This window comes from Coregonus clupeaformis, chromosome 18 (genome assembly GCF_020615455.1).
Source record: "Coregonus clupeaformis isolate EN_2021a chromosome 18, ASM2061545v1, whole genome shotgun sequence".
Taxonomy (NCBI): domain Eukaryota; kingdom Metazoa; phylum Chordata; class Actinopteri; order Salmoniformes; family Salmonidae; genus Coregonus; species Coregonus clupeaformis.
This window is the reverse complement of record NC_059209.1, coordinates 21,383,617-21,404,773: the sequence shown is the minus strand read 5'-3', so window position 1 is coordinate 21,404,773 and position 21,157 is coordinate 21,383,617. Positions and strand designations below refer to the sequence as shown.

General features: G+C 45.3%; 1 protein-coding gene across 1 annotated transcript in view; it reads right to left on the bottom strand.

The window, feature by feature from the left end:
* The window catches only part of LOC121551985 (vacuolar protein sorting-associated protein 13A), a 72,297-nt gene extending 53,079 nt beyond the window's left edge, over positions 1 to 19,218 (bottom strand). The window contains exons 1-15 of the mRNA XM_045226797.1: positions 19,041 to 19,218; positions 9,809 to 9,852; positions 9,654 to 9,696; positions 9,410 to 9,505; positions 9,229 to 9,330; positions 8,953 to 9,062; positions 8,797 to 8,856; positions 8,537 to 8,596; positions 8,337 to 8,417; positions 8,162 to 8,216; positions 7,805 to 7,932; positions 7,295 to 7,401; positions 6,870 to 7,041; positions 6,070 to 6,132; positions 5,664 to 5,799 (exon numbers count right to left, since the gene is read on the bottom strand). Of these exons, the coding sequence (XP_045082732.1) occupies positions 5,664 to 5,799; positions 6,070 to 6,132; positions 6,870 to 7,041; positions 7,295 to 7,401; positions 7,805 to 7,932; positions 8,162 to 8,216; positions 8,337 to 8,417; positions 8,537 to 8,596; positions 8,797 to 8,856; positions 8,953 to 9,062; positions 9,229 to 9,330; positions 9,410 to 9,505; positions 9,654 to 9,696; positions 9,809 to 9,852; positions 19,041 to 19,140 (1,357 nt within the window). The 5' untranslated portion in view covers positions 19,141 to 19,218. The remainder of the gene's footprint in view (positions 1 to 5,663; positions 5,800 to 6,069; positions 6,133 to 6,869; positions 7,042 to 7,294; positions 7,402 to 7,804; positions 7,933 to 8,161; positions 8,217 to 8,336; positions 8,418 to 8,536; positions 8,597 to 8,796; positions 8,857 to 8,952; positions 9,063 to 9,228; positions 9,331 to 9,409; positions 9,506 to 9,653; positions 9,697 to 9,808; positions 9,853 to 19,040) is intronic.
* Between the last annotated feature and the right edge of the window lie 1,939 nt (positions 19,219 to 21,157).

Sequence of the window (21,157 nt, the reverse complement as noted above, 5' to 3'; positions counted from 1 at the left end):
TTTGTAGAAGCACCTTTAGCAGCAATTACAGCTGTGAGTCTGTCTGGGTAAGTCTCTAAGCGCTTTCCATTTTTTACATTTTACATTTTAGTCATTTAGCAGACGCTCTTATCCAGAGCGACTTACAGTTAGTGAATACATATATATATTTTTTATACTGGCCCCCCGTGGGAATCGAACCCACAACCCTGGCGTTGCAAACGCCATGCTCTATCAACTGAGCTACATCCCTGCCGGCCATTCCCTCCCCTACCCTGGACGACGCTGGGCCAATTGTGCGCCGCCCATGAGTCTCCCGGTCGCGGCCGGCTGCGACAGAGCCTGGATTCGAACCAGGATCTCTAGTGGCACAGTTAGCACTGCGATGCAGTGCCTTAGACCACTGCGCCACTCACACCTGGATTGTGCAACATTTGCCCATTATTATTTTCAAAATGTTAGCTAGACAACCATTTTCAAGTCATGCTAACACACTCTTGGCAGTTTGTTGTAACCAAGTATTGGTGCTAAATTGTGTGTTAATGGATGCTAGCTTGCTAGTTAGCTACGGCGTCATAGCTAGGTATCGTGGGTTGTTGTGGGTAGTTACTGCAGGTTGGCAGTGTCTTCGGCCGTGCCGGCTGTAGCACGAAGCGAGCTAACTAGCCGTTTTTTGAACAGAGTCAGAGTCAACACAGTAGCCATTGTGTGCCGGGTGTAGCACGAAGCTAGCTAGCTAGCCGTTCTTCAAACAAAGTCAACACAGTGGCCATTGCTAGCTACCCAACACGTCCAGCTAACTGTACTGTAGTAGCTAAATACAATATACTTGTCCTAGCTAGCCAACGTTTAATCATTGCTGCGTCATGAAAGGAACTTGACACAGACACGAATGATCTGTTTAGTGTGTTATCACACTATTGGTGGTTTGTTGTGACCAAGTGTTTGTGCTAAACTGTGTGTTACTGGATGCTAGCATGCTAGTTAGCTAGTTAACACACTATTGGTGGTTTGTTGTGACCAAGTGTTGGTGCTAAACAGTGTGTTAAACTGTGTGTTATTGGATGCTAGCATGCTAGTTAGCTATGGTGTCATAGTTAGCTAGCTGAATAAAGTGGGTTGAGTCTATTCCTTTAAACATTGAACCGCTGTGGTTCACAACAATTCTGATTTCTAAAGGTGGAAGTTGGGAGAGTTTTTTGTTCGGGTGGTTCAGTGAAACAATTTTAGTTTCTGAGGTAGAAGTTTTTGGTGAGGGAGGCCCTGCTCTCTCCTCTCCCAGATGCTTAGCTCATTTCATTCCGATCTCCTCTGCATTTTTGTAGCCATTTGCTACAGCATGTCAACTATGCCTCTGCCTATCCCTGTTCTCTCCTCTCTGCACAGGCTACACAAACGCACCACACCGCGCGGCTGCTGCCTCTCTAACCTGGTGGTCCCTGCACGCACCCCTCACCTGGAGTTCCAGGTCGCAGGCAGCCTCTGGAACTGCCGTTCTGCTGCCAACAAAGCTGACTTCATCCCAGCCTATGCCAACCTCCAGTCCCTCGACTTCCTGGCGCTGACGGAAACATGGATCACCACTGAAAACACTGCTACTCCTACTGCTCTCTCCTCGTCTGACCATGTGTTCTCGCATACCCCGAGAGCATCTGGTCAGAGGGGTGGTGGTACAGGAATCCTCATCTCTCCCAAGTGGACATTCTCAATTTTTCCCCCTAACCCATCTGTCTATCTCCTCATTTGAATTCCATGCTGTCACAGTCACTAGCCCATTTAAGCTTAATATCCTTGTCATCTATCGCCCTCCAGGTTCCCTTGGAGAGTTCATCAATGAGCTTGACGCCTTGATAAGTTCCTTTCCTGAGGATGGCTCACCCCCTCACAGTTTTGGGGGATTTTAACCTCCCTATGTCCACATTTGACTCATTTCTCTCTGCCTCCTTCTTTCCACTCCTCTCCTCTTTTGACCTCACCCTCTCACCGTCCCCCTACTCACAAGGCAGGCAATACGCTTGACCTCATCTTCACTAGATGCTGCTCCTCTACTAATCTCACTGCAACTCCCCTCCATGTCTCCGACCACTACTTTGTTTCCTTTTTCTCTCTCGCTCTCCTCCCACACTACTCACTCTGCCCCTACACAGATGGTAATGCGCCGCCGCAACCTTCGCTCTCTCTCTCCCACTACTCTCTCCTCTTCCATCCTATCATCTCTCCCCTCTGCTCAATCCTTCTCCCTCCAATCTCCTGATTCTGCCTCCTCAACCCTCCTCTCCTCCCTTTCTGCATCCTTTGACTCTCTGTGTCCCCTATCCTCCCGGCCGGCTCGGTCCTCCCCTCCAGCTCCGTGGCTTGATGACTCACTGCGAGCTCACAGAACAGAGCTCCGGGCAGCGGAGCGGAAATGGAAGAAAAACTAAACTCCCTGCCGACCTGGCATCTTTTCACTCCCTCCTCTCTACATTTTCTTCATCTGTTTCTGCTGCTAAGGCCACCTTCTACCACTCTAAATTCCAAGCATCTGCCTCTAACCCTAGGAAGCTCTTTGCCACATTTTCCTCCCTCCTGAATCCTCCCCCCCCCTCTCTCTCTGTGGATGACTTCGTCAACCACTTTGAAAAGAAGGTTGACGACATCCGATCCTCGTTTGTTAAGTCTAATGACACTGCTGGTCCTGCTCACACTGCCCTACCCTATGCTTTGACTTCTTTCTCCCCTCTCTCTCCAGATAAAATCCTGCAACTTGTGACTGCAGGCCGCCCAACAACCTGCCCGCTTGACCCCATTCCCTCCTCCCTTCTCCAGACCATCTCCGGTGACCTTCTCCCCTACCTCACCTCGCTGATCAACTCATCCTTGACCGCTGGCCATGTCCCTTCCGTCTTCAAGAGAGCGAGAGTTGCTCCCCTTCTCAAAAAACCAACACTCGACCCCACTGATGTCAACAACTACAGACCAGTATCCCTTCTTTCTTTTCTTTCCAAAACTATTGAGCGTGCCGTCTTTAGCCAACTCTCTTGCTATCTCTCTCAGAATGACCTTCTTGATCCAAACCAATCAGGTTTCAGGACTGGTCATTCAACTGAGACTGCTCTTCTCTGTGTCACGGAGACTCTCCGCACTGCTAAAGCTAACTCTCTCTCCTCTGCTCTTGTCCTTCTAGACCTGTCTGCGCCTTTGATACTGTGAACCATCAGATCCTCCTCTCCACCCTCTCCGAGCTGGGCATCTCCGGCGCGGCTCACTCCTGGATTGCGTCCTACCTGACCGGTCGCTCCTACCAAGTGGCGTGGCGAGAAGCTGTCTCCGCACCACGTGCTCTCACCACTGGTGTCCCCCAAGGCTCAGTTCTAGGCCCTCTCCTCTTCTCCCTATACACCAAGTCACTTGGCTCTGTCATATCCTCACATGGTCTCTCCTATCATTGCTACGCTGACGATACACAACTAATCTTCTCCTTTCCCCCTTCTGATAACCAGGTGGCGAATCGCATCTCTGCATGTCTGGCAGACATATCAGTATGGATGACGGATCACCACCTCAAGCTGAACCCTGGCAAGACGGAGCTGCTCTTCCTCCCGGGGAAGGACTGCCCGTTCCATGATCTCGCCATCACGGTTGACAACTCCGCTGTGTCCTCCTCCCAGAGTGCGAAGAGCCTAGGCGTGACCCTGGACAACACCCTGTCGTTCTCCGCCAACATCAAGGCGGTGACCCGCTCCTGCAGGTTCATGCTCTACAACATTCGGAGAGTACGACCCTGCCTTACACAGGAAGCGGCACAGGTCCTAATCCAGGCACTTGTCATCTCCCGTCTGGACTACTGCAACTCGCTGTTGGCTGGCCTCCCTGCCTGTGCCATTAAACCCCTACAACTCATCCAGAATGCCGCAGCCCGTCTGGTGTTCAACCTTCCCAAGTTCTCTCACGTCACCCCCCTCCTCCGCACACTCCACTGGCTTCCAGTTGAAGCTCGCATCCGCTACAAGACCATGGTGCTTGCCTATGGAGCAGTGAGGGGAACGGCACCTCTGTACCTTCAGGCTCTGATCAGTCCCTACACCCAAACGAGGGCATTGCGCTCATCCACCTCTGGCCTGCTGGCTCCCTTCCTCTGCGGAAGCATAGTTCCCGCTCAGCCCAGTCAAAACTGTTCGCTGCTCTGGCACCCCAATGGTGGAACAAGCTCCCTCACGACGCCAGGACAGCGGAGTCACTCACCACCTTCCGGAGACATTTGAAACCCCACCTCTTTAAGGAATACCTGGGATAGGATAAAGGAATCCTTCTACCCCCCAATTGTAAAGTGGTTATCCCACTGGCTATAGGGTGAACGCACCAATTTGTGAGTCGCTCTGGCTAAGAGCGTCTGCTAAATGACGTTAATGTGCCCTTGAGTAAGGCACTTAACCCTAATTGCTCCTGTAAGTCGCTCTGGATAAGAGCGTCTGCTAAATGACTAAAATGTAAATGTAAATAGCTTTTCAAGTAGATTTAAGTCAAAACTATAACTCGGCCACTCCAGAACATTCACTGTCTTCTTGGTAAGCAACTCCAGTGTAGATTTGGCCTAGTGTTTGATGGAATGCAGACTGAACCAGGTTTTTCTCTAGGATTTAGCCCGTGCTTAGCCCCATTCAGTTTCCTTTTTATCCTGAAAAACTCCCCAGTCCTTAACAATTACAAGCATACCTATAACATGATGCAACCACCACTATGCTTGAAAATATGGAGAGTGGTACTCAGTAATATGTTGCATTGGATTTGCCCCAAACATAACACTTTGTATTCAGGACAAAAAGTAAATTGCTTTGCAACATTTTTTGCAGTATTACTTTAGTGCCTTGTTGCAAACAGGATGCATGTTTTGGAATATTTGTATTCTGTACAGGCTTCCTTATTTTCACTCTGTCAATTAGGTTAGTATCGTGGAGTACCAACAATGTTGTTGATCCATCCTCACTTTTCTCCTATCACAGCCATTCAACTCTGTAACTGTTTTAAAGTTACCATTGGCCTCATGGTGAAATCCCTGAGCGGTTTCCTTCCTCTCCGGCAACTGAGTTAGGAAGGACGCCTCTATCTTTGTAGTGACTGGGTGTATTGATACACCATCCAAAGTGTAATTAATAACTTCACCATGCTCAAAGGGATATTCAAAGTCTGCTTTTTTTTTTTTACCCATCTACCAATATGTGCCCTTTTTGTGAGGCTTTGGAAAACCTCCCTGGTCTTTGTGGTAGAATGTGTGTTTGAAATTCACTGCTCGACTGAGGGACCTTACAGATAATTGTATGTGTGGGGTACAGAGATGAGTTAGTCATTCAAAAATCATGTTAAACACTATCGTTGCACACAGAGTGTCGCCATGCAACTTATGTGACTTGTTAAGCACAATTTTACTCCTGAACTTATTTAGGCTTGCCATAACAAAGTGGATGAATACATATTGACCCAAGACATTCAAGCTTTTCATTTTGTAAAAAAAAATTAAAACATAATTCCACTTTGACATTATGGAGGTAGTGTGTGTAGGCCAGTGACCCAAAGAAATCTACATTTATTCAATTTTAAATTCAGGCTGTAACAAAATGTGGAAAAAGTCAAGGGGTGTTAATACTTTCTCAACGCACTGTATGTACAAAATTGAGCATGGTGATTGGCTTTGCGGGCGGTCTCACCTCCGGTCTTGACCTCCTTGGCCTCGGCGCCACCATCTCCTGACCAGCCGGACCACATCCAGCCCAACCAGCCCTGAGATTCCTCCTCCTCCACCTTCACCCCCGGACGGAAGATACGCAGACCCGCTTTGCTCGCCTGGAACAACCAACCAGTGCCAGTCACAGTCTACACATAACGCCTCAGCCACAACCACTAGCTAGAACCACTGTTAGTTAGACTGTGACCACTGACCAGGTGATGCACTGGTGGTTACGCTATGGCAGTGTGACTGAGTAGGATCATTTCAGTCATGCTTTTCTGCCACTTTGAACAAATTAGTTGGTAGACAGACAAAACAGAGTACAGTACATACAGAGAAGATGGATAGTTTGTTAGGGATAATTCAACAGATTGCTCAATCCGTACCTCCATCTCAGCTTGCTGCCTGGCCAGTGTGATGTTAAAAATATCCAGAGTCCGCTCAGGCTCCTGGGCACATTAAAACAGTTCCCGTACCGTTATGGAAATACATCAATTACTTCATCAATTACTTAAAGGTAGACTCAGCAAAATGACGTTGCCACGAACAGCACAGCAGATATTGAGATGAGAGCGATGCAAGACTTCGCTCTCACAGTCACACACAATATCTGTGTGCACGGGTTCGCTTCACGATGTTACAGCTTGGTAGCTAGAGGACCAAAACAGTGGAGAAGAAGAGCTTCGCGCTTCAACGCTCTTAGTTGTTACGGAAATTGACCCACTATGCGGTTTACTTTCTGCATCTACATCATATCGCTGAGTCTACCTTTAATGTCCATCATCAATCAATGCAGCAGAGTAGATACAAAGACTGGGGATGCAACTCAGATCATGAGAGGAGTAGGCCCTTCTCAATTTCCACCACACCTGGGTTCAAATAGCATTTTGTTTTCTTTCAAATACTTTGCCCGGTGTGCCAGATGGGCAAGGTTTGCACTTTGAGGACTATGCCATTGGTCCCATTACAGACAGGCAGGCTCAATCAAGCACTGCTCAAAATAAAACAAATACTATTTGAACTCAGGTCTGGGTCGCACTCATTAGGGAACGCCACAGAAAAAGTTTCAAAAACGGAAAATGTTAATGAGTGTTTCTTATTGGACAAGTCCAGGTAGTCCCTCCCTGTTTCAGTCCATTTTCTTCCATTTGGTGCCTAATGAATAATCACCCTGATCTCTACACACCTCCAGTTCCCTGAGCTGCTTCTCAGTGGGCTTCTTGCTGGTGATCTTGGCCTTGTAGAGCTCTCTGTAATGCTTGACTGTCTGCCGGTGGCAGCGGATGTGCTGCCACGACCACATGTGCAGCCGTGGCTTCACGTCCACCTCCATGATGCCTGTGATCACATACTGCCACCTGGATGACATACACAAGCAGTGACACAGTCACTACGGAACCAGTATGTGTACATCAAGGTAACTCAATTGATTGGGAAAATGTATCTAGTAATCTTATACTGGATGGCATAAAACATAACACAATGATCAATTAAATGCATTCACTCATTCACCATCTAAACATCAACAATAAACAACATTTTTGTCATTGTGACAAAATAATTTTTTGTAGAAGAAAGAAAAGTAAATAAAAGAAAAGTGTGAGCTCTGACCATAGAGAGGCGTTGGTGTGCACGTGGACATGCGGACGGTATTTCCTGTAGGGCAGGTTGCGTGACATCATATCCACTGAGCCCAGGAGCTCCAGAATGCTGATGTACTGGAGAGAAGGAAGGGGTGAGAGTTCAGGGGTCAACGAAGGGACAACGAAGATGGCAACAGAGAAGCACAGAGAGGGAAACAATAATTTAAATGTGTAGAAATTCTAACTCTGGGCAACGCCCATCACGCAAAAAAATGAGCGTTGTAATGAGCGTACTGTAACATTTCAAATAGACGGGATGGTATATAATCCAATGCGAGTTCCGATTGTGTGAATGGCATGCATTAGTTTACTTCACTGTAGTTAAATAATAGTCACCCTCCTTACTATGCACATTGTTGAAGAAATGTTTCAAATTAAATCCGGCTGCAGATTTAAATGATTTTTATGGTACATATTGGTGCTCTTTTGCTCGATTAAAATGTTGTATCTTTCTCGCTCTCATATCTCCCTCCATCACCTGTGGTCTGTTGAGCTCCACAGCCACCTCTCTTAGGTTGACCACCAGGTCCACCTTGGGAGAGGAGAAGTCCACATCTGACCGGGGGTTCATGCGCAGCTTCGCATCAGCCGTTATCGGACGAAAAACTGCCAGCAATGAACAGGAAAATAAGGTTATTAATAAGATACCGAATTAAACAACAATTCCACCGTGGGCCTTCATAATGAGAAGATATCTTGAATTACAATAAAAACTCCAATGACTACACTGAGTGAGATTTCATTCCATGTATCAGGTGGGTGACAACATGACTATCAAGACTCTGATCCAGACGTGAATGATGTCACACCCCTATATCGACTGGGTGACACTTACTGAAATCATGGTTCATGGGGGTGGAACCCCCCGGGATGCTGTCCTGGAGGCATCGCTGTGGAAATGCGACAGACAGGAAGAGATGCTTCGTTAGACGTCACAGATAGACATAATCACTCTCACTTAAGGGACCCACCGCTCCGTGACGCCACTGAATGATGGCACAGTGACTCACCAGGGCCTCATCTGGCATGTGATTGGAGTACAGCATCGAGTTCACGTTCCAGTAAGCAAAGAGATTGTCCAACTGGACGAGCTGAGGAGAGGAAAAAGCATAACAGAAAACAGCTTAGAATGCTGTTGACAGTATAACAGTGTAATAATGTATGTATGTAAAACTAATGTACAGTATAGCAAATGCTGTGGACTGACTACCTTGAAAAACAGCTTGGCTTTCTCATCCAGGAGACAAGGCATCCAGTTCCCATCTGCAGTCTGTGGGGTCACATAGTTTTGGGGTTGAGAGGTTACGTGATATGGTTTCAGGGTCAGACCAGAAATAGACCATAAACCTGACCACAACCAAGACATCTCATATCTCACATCCAGACGTTAACTAAATCGAACCACTGTAATTGAGCTTGTATATCTACAATGAATGACAGATTTCACGAGGAGGGGTGAATACACGTTACCTGAAGGCTGAGGTTCTGCAGTGACACTCCAAATGAAAATGGGCAATTGGGGTTCGTGACCTGAGAGTGAGAGAAACGTACAGTAATGAAATACAGTAATAATATACACATTTAAATGTTGTAGTACAACTGTAGTACACTGGGCAGAATACACACATCATCCTCATAGCGGACGTGGATGTTGGAGATCTTCACTTGAAGGTTCTTGATCACCTGCGTCACAAGTTTCTCCACAAAGGTGTCCTGCTTCTCAAGTGCAGGGTTTTCTGTGGAATTAATTAACATATTACAGTACACACATTCAAGCCACAGTCCTGAGTCTGTTTCAGCCCAATGCTAGCCCTGCAACTTAATGAAATTATGACATTTACTTAAGAGAGGTTTGAAGATGTAATGAAAGCGTGACTCACAGACAGACACATGAACTCTGACCTTGTTCTGCTGCTTTCTGTTTGGTCTCTTCGATCCTCTGGAGCTCCCTCTGACGAGCCTCCTGGAGCTGTTTCTCCTCCTTCTCTGCATCATACTTTATACCTGAAACACGCAAACATTAACAAAGACACACACACACACCCACACACACACACACACACACAACAGCTAGGTTTCTTACTGGCTGTGGGCACGATGAGTAGGTAGACTCCATCCAGTGTGGCTTCCACTGACTGTGTGTACAGATTCTTCCATGGAATCTTCAACTCCAAGCGTCCTGACAGAACCACACACACACACATAGTAGAGAGAGAACAAATAGGAAAAAGATTGAAGAGTGAGAAAGACAGAGAGGGACGATAACAGTAAATGTTGTATGGTAATGGTAGGAGGTGTTGGGTTGAGAGTCATCGGACAAATCTTACCTATATGCCCTGCTCTTACTTTAAAAGGAATGTCAAGTTGGCTCTGAAACAAGAACAAAAATACTCAGCACAATCCAATGTGAATGTACCTACATAATTAAAATTTAACCACTGATACGTTTAGTAGTAGGCCTAGCCATTCATGTAAAACATACCAAGGCATTTTCTTTTATTTCAAGATTTCTGAGCACGGCATCACCTAGAAAAAAAGAAAGAAAGCATATTTGTTTAAAGGGCGACTGCACTTCCTTATTTGGCCTCGTTTTGAAGATTACTCACTAAGAAATGCTAGCAGCCATGACTGAAGCCAAATGAGAGTTGTCTTACTCTTGGGGGTGTGGTTTGATGTAGGTGTGTTATGTTGGCATATCGTACCCTGGCAAGTACTGTTGTTTGCCCCTCCTGAGTCACCGTAGCAACAACAGCCACTTCCTCAAAAAAGTAACTTCTTTAAAATAGTCAAAATAAATCAAGAAATACGTCATTACATTTAGACATTTTTGCCGAGGACGTCTTAGTCGCGCAATTTTACATCTAGGTAAGGTACTTGGTGCAGTCATTCTCAAGTTGAAACATTTCCATGAAAAACTAAAAAAACTAGTCAGTGCACTGCATACAGTCTATTGAGTCTGGAAAGTCTGGCTGCACGCTCAGGACTGATTTCTGAGAACAATAACATGTCTACAACTTCATCATCTGCAAGCTGTCAAACTATCGTAAATAAAGCACAAGCTACACGTTCTTTATCAGTGCCCCAAATTACTTGCTAGCTAGGTAAGTTCCAACTTGGTGTTTGTCAATGAAGCTAGCAAGTAGTAGCTGGCAGGCACATTGAGCAGTCAGGCCACAATCAGCTTATCAAGTCACTGGCGAGTGGCGACGTGTGTACTTCAGTGTTGTTTTGTATAACTTTCTCACTATTACCAGAGTGCGCGTCTGTCTGGCAGTGTTTCATAGGGAATCATGTTACAAAACAGGTAACATGTGTTTTGGAAAATTGACAAGTTGCAGTTGGGACAGAAGTGCGCTCTGATCGTCTCAATTCAAATTTTGCCCCAAAAAGTGACTGACACTATCAAACACATCAGTAAGTGGCCACTCCATTAAGGGCTCAGGGCCAAGTGTTATTTTAACATGGGCGACGCGTTGTCTTATGGAAACAAGTCTGAGGCACTGCATAATGGTCAGATCTGTCTCACTGTCTGGAGGTTCTGACTCGTACGATTGGATAGAGCACGCACAGTTGATTGAGCGCAATCAGCACAGCTGCTTCTCTCATGTTAGTGGGCACTGGGCACGTTGGCATCATCGTAATCCATACCTAACCCTCCAGTAACTCAGTTTTGGAAGTGGCTGACTGACCAAAATTATCCTATTTACACTTTGTAGTCAATTTTGACACTATAATTAATGTTTCTGACTCATACCGATGCCACATTGGCCGCTTAAAACCAGATAAGTTGGTTCTAAGGAGCAGTTGACCTTTAAAATGATTCAATAAGCACTGACACATGAATATACACTGAGTGTACAAAACATTATAAACACCTGCTCTTTCCATGACAGACTGGCCAGGTGATCCCTTATTGAGGTCACTTGTTAAATCCACTTCAAATCAGTGTACATGAAGGGAAGGAGACAGGTTAAAGAAGGATTTTTAAGCCCCGAGACAATTGAGATATGGATTGCGCATGTGTGCCATTCAGAGGGCGAATGGGCAAGACAAAATATTTAATTGCCGTTGAACAGGGTATGGTAGTAGGTGCCAGGCGCACCGATTTGTGTCAAGAACTGCAACGCTGCTGTGTTTATTTACGCTCAACAGTTTCACGTGTGTATCAAGAATGGTCCACCACCCAAAGGACATCCAGCTGACTTGACACAACTGTGGGAAGCATTGGAATCAACATGGGCCAGCATCCCTGTGGAACGCTTTCGACACCTTGTAGAGTCCATGACCCGACGAATTGAGGCTGTTCTGAGGGAAAAAAGGGGAGGGGGTGCAACTCAATATTAGGAAGGTGTTTAATGTTTTGTACACTCAGTGTACATCACTAATAAATGCATAGTACCATGAGGTTGGAAGCATACGGCCAAGCCTAAGCTGACAAATCACTTCGCCTAATTCCACTGTACATTTTCCATTCAAAGCATATATTGGCAAGCGGCAACGTATGTTATCAGGTGCCCAGATATTCTTCACAGAGCCCGCATTTCAGTAGACAATTTTGTGCTTTGTCTGTTGGTAAGGTGTCAGGCCTTGGACTTAGAATAAATGATCATATATTTCTAAAATGAAATATGCCTAGATACTGTTTAGACCAGTGGTCACCAACCGGTTGATCTTCAAGGCATTCCTAGTTGATCACCAAAAGCCAATGATAAAGGCCTGCGCTCCTTTTCGTGTTTACATTTGTTTTGTGTTGCGCTGTTGGCGGTAGGAGTAGTTGATTCAGAAGCCCTGAGCACCAGGTAAGCAAAGTGTTCCCATTAGACAAACTACGCCTACCCGGCGGAACGGGAGATATGTGACTAAATCAAGTGCGCCTACTGCGATGGCCAATCGGATAGCTCAAAATCACTGTGCCTACAGCTTCCACGACCCCGGCCACAGCAAAGTTTGATACTAGCCTACGTTAGATTTCATAACTTTTAAAATCATGACCAGAGAGAGACTGTCAAAGAATACAGCAAAGAGCTGCTGTTTTTATGAGTGAGTTCATGTTTAAGTTTTATTCAGCAGTCCAAAGGACATATGAAAAAATCCCTCGTTATGTCAAGATCACAATATATTTATCTAATGATCATGACATAACAAAAGTTGTTTTGTCGAGATCACGAGATAAACTCTATAAATAGGAGTGGACGTATTGGTAATAGATTGACAGTATGGCTGAGGCGGCAGAGCCCACCGTGGATAGGCGCATATATAATAATAATAATATAATATGCCATTTAGCAGACGCTTTTATCCAAAGCGACTTACAGTCATGCGTGCATACATTTTTGTGTATGGGTGGTCCCGGGGCTTGAACCCACTACCTTGGCGTTTCAAGCGCCGTGCTCTACCAGCTGAGCTACAGAGGACCACCATATGTTTTTATTGATTGCTAAACTAAGGGATGGTACATTTCATGCTAACATCATGCTTTCATTTGTGTTTGGAGCTCATTATCAGTTTAAGTTAGAATGTTAGCAAGCTAAATGTCCCCTACCTTGAGCTAAGACCCACTGGGGCATCTAAGCCCTCGTGTGGCATTTAAGCCCTGAACAATGCCTGACAGGCAGCCCTGTCTCCCAGGCTGTGTCACTCCCAAGACCACAAACAATCGCATGCAAGCAACAACGCAGCTAACTTGGCTAGTCTTGTCAGTGAGCGAGTGAGCGAGCTAGCTAGTCTTGTTAGCTATCTAGCTAGCTTGTTATCTATGCTGTTTGTTAGCTTGCATAACTGATACGTGTATAATTTTAAGGGACACTTCATGATTTATGGGTAATGTTTAAATGTACAGAGTGTGTGACCTCCGTTCCTAACAGGCTGATCAGATTTAATTTCAGCCTCAGAGGCTGATAAGTCAGGATTCTGCCTTGTAGGCTGTTTCATAGGTAAAGCTCCCTGCAGGCAGATTAGCAGTCAGTGCACTATGTATATGATCAAGACTGGGTTTGCTCTATTCCTGGCATGCTGATGAGATTCAATAGAAGCCTCAGAGGCTGATAAGTTAGGATGCTGCCTTGTAGGCTGTCTGCAAGGAGATGTACATATGAAACAGCTTACAAGGCAGCATCCTTTTTTGTAGCTGAGGATTTTTACAAAGCAAATTTGAGGAACACGCTACTGAAGTTGTATCAACACATTGCCTTGTAGTACTCGCGCTACAAAAACTCTCGACCACTGTTACTCTCCCTTCCGGGATGGCTACAAGGCCCTCCCCCGCACTCCCTTCGGCAAATCAGATCACGACTCCATTCTGCTCCTCCCTTCCTATAGGCAGAAACTCAAACAGGAAGTACCCATGCTAAGGTCTATTCAACACTGGTCTGACCAATCAGAATCCATGCTTCAATATTGTTTTGATCACGCGGACTGGGATATGTTCCAGGTTGCCTCAGAATAACATTGAGGTATACACGGACACGGTGACTGAGTTCATCAGGAAGTGTATAGGGGATGTTGTTCCCACTGTGCCTATTAAAACCTACCCAAACCAAAAACCGTGGATAGATGGCAGCATTCTTGCAAAACTGAAAGTGCGAAGCTCCGCATTCAACCACGGCATGGTGACTGGGAATATGGTTGAATACAAACAGTGTAATTATTCCCTCCGTAAGGCAATAGAACAGGCAAAACGTCAGTACAGAGAAAGTGTAGTTGCAATTTTGGCAGGGTCTACAGACAATCACGGATTACAAAAGGGAAAACCAGCCACGTCGTGGACACAGACATCTTGCTCCCGGACAAGCTAAACACCTTCTTCGCCCGCTTTGAGGATAACACAGTGCCACCGATGCGGTCCGCTCCCAAGGACTGTGGGCTCTCGTTCTCCGTGGCCGATGTGAGTAAGACATTTAAGCATGTTAACCCTCGCAAGGCTGCCGGCCCAGACGGCATCCCTAGCCGCATTCTCAGAGCATGCGCAGACCAGCTGACTGGAGTGTTTACAGACATATTCAATCTCTCCCTATCCTAGTCTGCTGTCCCAACTTGCTTCAAGATGTCCACCATTGTTCCTGTACCTAAGAAAGCAAAGGTAACTGAACTAAATGACTATCGCCCTGTAGCATTCACTTCTGTCATCATGAAGTGCTTTGAGAGGCTAGTTAAGGATCATATCACCTCCACCTTACCTGACACCCTAGACCAACTTCAATTTGCAAACCACCCCAATAGATCCACAGATTATGCAATCACCATTGCATTGCACACTGCCCTATCCCATCTGGACAAGAGGAATACCTATGTAAGAATGCTGTTCATTGACTATAGCTCAGCCTTCAACACCATAGTACCCTCCAAGCTAATCATTAAGCTTGGGTCCCTGGGTCTGAACCCCGCCCTGTGCAACTGAGTCCTGGACTTCCGGACGGGCCGCCCCCAGGTGGTGAAGGTAGGGAACAACACCTCCATTACGCTGATCCTCAACACAGGGGTGTTGTGTGCTCAGGCCCCTCCTGTACTCCCTGTTCACCCATGACTGCATGGCCACGCACGCCTCCATCTCAAATCATCAAGTTTGCAGACGACAACAGTAGTAGGCCCGATTACCAACAATGACAAGACAGCCTACAGGGAGGAGGTGAGGGCCATGGCGGAGTGGTGCCAGGAAAATAAACTCTCCCTCAACGTCAACAAAACAAAGGAGCTGATTATGGACATCAGGAGACAACAGAGAGAGCACGCCCCTATTCACATTGACGGGACCGCAGTGGAGAAGGTGAAAAGCTTTTTTCTTTTTTTGTCATTTAGCAGACGCTCTTATCCAGAGCGACTTACAGTTAGTGAGTGCATACATTATTATAATTTTTTTCATACTGGCCCCCCGTGGGAATTGAACCCACAACCCTGGCGTTGCAAACGCCATGCTCTACCAACTGAGCTACATCCCTGAGGATCACTGACAATCTGAAATGGTCCACCCACACAGAGAGTGTGGTGAAGGCGCAACAGCACCTCTTCAACATCAGGAGGCTGAAGAAATTCGGCTTGGCCCATAAGACCCTCACAAACTTTTACAGATGTACATTTGAGATCATCAAGGACATCAACCACCCAAGCCACGGCCTGTTCACCCCGCTATCATCCAGAAGGCGAGGTCAGTACAGGTGCATCAAAGCTGGGACCAAGAGACTGAAAAACAGCTTCTATCTCAAGGCCATCCGACTGTTAAATACCCATCACTAGCCGGCTACCACCCGGTTACTCAACCCTGCACCTTTAGAACCTGCTGCCCTAAGTACATAGACATGGAACACTAGTCACTTTAATAAGGTTTACATACTGTTTTACTCATTTCATATTCATATACTGTATTCTACAGTATTTTAGTCAATGCCACTCAGACATTGCTCCTCCTAATATTTATATATTTCTTAATTCCATTATTTTAGATTGTTTATTGTTGAGAATTGTTAGATACTACAGCACTGTTGGAGCTAGGAACACAAGCATTTGGCTAAACCCGCAATAACATCTGCTAAATATGTATGTGAACAATACAATTTGATTTGATACAGTGCTGCCTTTCAGGCATCGTTCAGGGCTTAAAGGCCCCACATCGCCATCAATGCAGCCACAGGACTCCTTGATGAAGTGGTCATTGCACATCTGAACAAATGAATGGATGATGCATGGTACTTTTGATTATCTCATGATCTCGACAAAAAACGTTTGTTATGTTGTGATCATGAGAGAAATAAGTTGTGATCGACATAACAAGGGAACTATTTTATTTATTCATATGTCCTCTCTGGACTTTAGTCGTTTTTATTCAACACTATTACAAAACATAAAACGCGCTTCTCCCAACTTCCACTCGCGCTGCAGCTGAAATGAATGAGTAGCCAAGTGTATCGATAGACCTGCGTATTTATTATTATTAGCAGCTCATTGTGTCTATTTTAATATTGAGGAATATTTCACTTTCTCTGGTAATAGGAACAACATTAAATTGTGCATGAGGCAGATGCGGAGCGACTCGAGTTTCGCCATCAGGTGGAATACTGTGTCCCCTCTCTCTGGTCAGTCTCACCGGAGGAAAGGAAGGAGAGAGCAGGGACCGTGAGAGGCAGACCCTCTGCTGCTCTCTCCCTCCCTGCGCTGAGATCTCGGCTTGCTTTTTGACTGTGAAAGTGATCTTGACTCAGAAACGGTTGGTGACCACTGGTATAGCCTATGCTATGAGAGATTGACATGTAATCAGCAAGAAGGCACTGAATAATCTTCAATTTAAGCCATAGTGTACGTGTGAATATATATGTCATACAGCTAGTAGTACTAGCTAGTAGGTCAATAAAGTAGCTAGGCCAGTGTGTCGTCTAAGCACTTGACATTAGCTAATGCAGGGGTTCCCAAACCTTTTCACTCAGGGCCCCCATTCCAGCATTGGCTAACATCCCGCACCCCCCCTGCATGCGCGCACCACGTCTATTTTTATGGGCACAAGCACTGTTCATGACACAACCTGTTCACACCCCTCTTGTTGGTGGAGAGAATTTTGCAGGTTTAAAGCTTATTTCCTGAAATTCCACACATTTTGTCATTTACATTTTAGTCATTTAGCAGACGCTCTTATCCAGAGCGACTTACAGTTAGTGAGTGCATACATTCATACTGGCCCCCCGTGAGAAACGAACCCACAACCCTGGCGTTGCAAGCGCCATGCTCTACCAACTGAGCTACACGGGACCATGTAGGTCATGGTTGCAAAGAACATTAAGCAGTTTTAAAGCTAATTTTCTTGCAATTCTATACATTTTGCCATGTCTAATGTGATATTTGAGTGACAAATTACAACAATATCTATGGGCTAAAAAACCTAAATAAATAAAATTTAGCTGACATGGGCTAGATGATCTGTTATAAAGTTATAAATAGCTCTCTAAGGTATGCAATGACTAACATGACAAGAGGAACGGATGATTCATTCTACTTTTACAACTTTCAAGAGTACGTTTAAAGCCGGACTGAGTTCCTGTAAAATAAATATATATAAAACACACACACACACACACACACACACACACACACACACACACACACACACCTCGCGCCCAGCTCACAGTTTGGGAACCACTGAGCTAATGTACCGTTAGCCTAATTTAGCTCTAAACGGGAGTGACCACTGGGACAATTTGGACATTTTATTTTTTAGGTTGGGCTTGAAAGCAAACCTGGAAAGATACACTACATGACCAAAAGTATGTGGACACCTGCTGGTCAAACATCTCATTCCAAAATTATGGCCATTAATATGGAGTTGGTCCCCCCTTTGCTGCAATTTCAGCCTCCACTCCTCAGGGAAGGCTGGATGTTGGAACATTGCTGCGGAGACTTGTTTCCATTCCGCCACAAGAGAATTAGTGAGGTCGGGCACTGATGTTGCGCGATTAGGCCTGGCTCGCAGTCGGCGTTCCAATTCATCCCAAAGGTGTTCGATGGGGTTGAGGTCAGGGCTCTGTGCAGGTCAGTCATGTTCTCAAAACCATTTCTGTATGGACCTCACTTTGTGCACGGGGGCATTGTCATGCTGAAACAGGAAAGGGCCTTCCCTAAACTATTGCCACAAAGTTGGAAGCACAGAATCGTATAGAATGTAATTGTATGCTGTAGCGTTAAGATCTACCGCCACTGGTACTAAGGGACCTAGCCTGAACCACAGAAAAACAGCCCACTATTCCTCCTCCACCAAACTTTACAGTTGGCACTATGCAGTCGGGCAGGTAGTGTTCTCCTGGCATCCGCCAAACCCAGATTCACCCGTCGGACTGCCAGATCGTGAAGCGTGATTAATCACTCCAGAGAATGCGTTTCCACTGCTCCAGAGTCCAATGGTCGCGAGCTTTACACCACTCCAGCTGACGCTTGGCATTAAGCATGGTGATCTTAGGCTTGTGTGCGGCTGCTCCGCCATGGAAACCCATTTCATGAAGCTCCAGACAAACAGTTATTGTGCTGAATTTGCTTCCAGAGGCAGTTTGGAACTCTGCAATGAGTGTTGCAACCGAGGACAGATGATTTTTACTCGCTTCAGCGGTCTCGTTCTGTGAGCTTGTGTGGCCTACCACTTTATGGCTGAGCCATTGTTGCTCCTAGACGTTTCCACTTCACAATAAAAGCACTTACAGTTGACCGGGGCAGCTCTAGCAGGGCAGAAATTTGACGAACTGTAACATCCTATAAAGGTGCCACGTTGAATGTCACTGAGCTCTTCAGTAAAGCCATTCTAATGCCAATGTTTGTCTATGGCTGTGTGCTTCATTTTATACACCTGTCAGCAACGAGTGTGGCTGAAATAGCCGAATCCACTAATTTGAAGGGGTGTCCACATACTTCTGTATATATAGTGTAGCTATCTAACTAGATTAGCTGGTAAATTCAAGCTAACGTTAGCCAATTTAGCTAGCTAGCCGATTTAATAGCTAGCTAGAAAAAACTGTAATATCCTGTAGCTAGCTAGCCAGTTGGCTACACACCCTTGCTAACAAACAAGCAAGTACTGTAGTAGCTAGCTAGCTAGTAAACTTGCACCCAGCAAACAAGCACAGCAGCCTTGTCTTACGCTATCATCCGAGACGACAATCATGACAGCTGCAGGATTCTGAATTGACGTTAAGCTAACTAGCAAAAGGTGGTTAGCAAGCAAGCTAACCGTAACACAGAATCGTTACCTCCCCAAATCCCGAGCTTGAGTTGTGAGCTGTCAAGGTTTACAACGTAATCCCCTAAAAACCTGTTTAGGACATCTACTACCACGCTTTCGAAGACCATGTTGCTGTCTCGTTCACCTCTTGGTCACCATGTTTACAATCAGTTTGAACTCGCTCGCCTGTCGCTAATAATGACAGCTGGCTGGTCCAGTTTCCTGAAATATCCAACGGCGCCCGGTCACGTGGACGGTCCTGACGCCATGCGGTTGCGTCAGTAGATTATTCTCTTTGGAGTAGCTGATGCAAGGCTCTCGAGATCCCATATTAATTGTCCTCTTCCTCTTGCCAAATATAGTAGATTTACGTTACTATCCATGACAGAATAGGAACCATAGTTATGGTCCATGATTATTTCACCTTTATTTAACCAGGTAAACCAGTTGAGAACAAGTTCTCATTTACATTTTTTTTTTTTTTTGTCTGCTACAACTGAGACCTGGCCAAGATAAAGCAAAGCAGTGCGATAAAAACAACAACACAGAGTTACATATGGGGTAAAACAAAACATAAAGTCAAAAATACAACATAAAATATATATACAGTGTGTGCAAATGTAGCAAGTTATGGAGGTAAGGCAATAAATAGGCTATAGTGCAAAATAATTACAATTAGTATTAACACTGGAATGATAGATGTGCAAGAGATGATGTGCAAATAGAGATACTGGGGTGCAAATGAGCAAAATAAATAACAATATGGGGATGAGGTAGTTGGGTGGGCTAATTTCAGATGGGCTGTGTACAGGTGCAGTGATCGGTAAGGTGCTCTGACAACTAATGCTTAAAGTTAGTGAGGGAGATAAGAGTCTCCAGCTTCAGAGATTTTTGCCATTGACCCTAATTAGTGGTGAACAGGTATACATTTATAAAAACGCTGAAAAAAGCGGTCATGGCTTGAAAGGATCCAGCTTTTGTAAAATTTACGTCACACCTAGGTCACACCTACAGCATCTTTGTGCAAAATGGTACTCAGGCAGCATCATCTGGACATGTGTGCAACAAAAGTTCAACATTCACCTTCTGCTACGATTTCTGTCAAGCTGTAGCAGAAGGTGAATGTTGAACTTTTGTTGCACACATATACAGATGACGCTGCATACCTAGCAGAAAAACGTTGTAGGATTGATTGAGGAGTCAAGAGTTGGCGGTTCATAGCAGGTTATGAGAATTAACGTAGCAGGTTAGGAGAATTAGGTAAGGTAAAGGGTTAGGGTTAGCTAAAATGCAAAACATTTAAACTTTTGCAGTTAATTTGACAAAAGATGGATCCCTTCTAGCCATGACCCTGAAAATACTCAAGTATGGGTAACTCATAGAGAAAGATAGAGGTCTCATCTTTATATATGTTCCATTATAACGTCTGTGACTGCATCAGCAGCGCCATTGATGCCTTGATCACACCTACAGTGTTATTGTGCAAAATGGTACGCAGCATCATTTACATTTTAGTAATTTAGCAGACACTCTTATCCAGAGCGACTTACAGTTAGTGAGTGCATACATTTTTCATACCCGTGGGAATCGAACCCACAACACTGGCATTGCAAGCGCCATGCTCTACCAGCTGAGCTACAGGAGGCCTGGATATGGATCTGGATATGTGTGCAACAAAAGTTCAACATTCACCTTCTGCTACCATTTCTGTCAAGCCGTCTACGCATACAGTTTGACACATACTTTTGATCAATCCAATGTATGTGTAACCAGTGCTGTGCTGCACCGCTGTAGCTCTGCGTTGTGTGTGATTGAGGCGTGAGGCTACAACCAAGGGCCCAAGGTTCCGGTCTAGAAGCATGGTTTCCACTGATCCTACAGGTTTGCTTCGGTAGTGCAGTTTAACTGACGCCCGGCCCAGAAAGACAATTTCCATAGATGGCCACATAGAGAAATCAGACTAGAAATTCCTACTAAGACGTTTTAGTCATCACCATTGTGCACAAAACATCCATTGAATTACTAAAATAATTGTCGCTGAGGCCGATTTTGTTTTTCATCACTCACAGCCGAAGATATACAATTTATATTCATCCAACGTCTACCATGTTTTTGGATGACGTGATGATGTCATTGCTGTTTGCA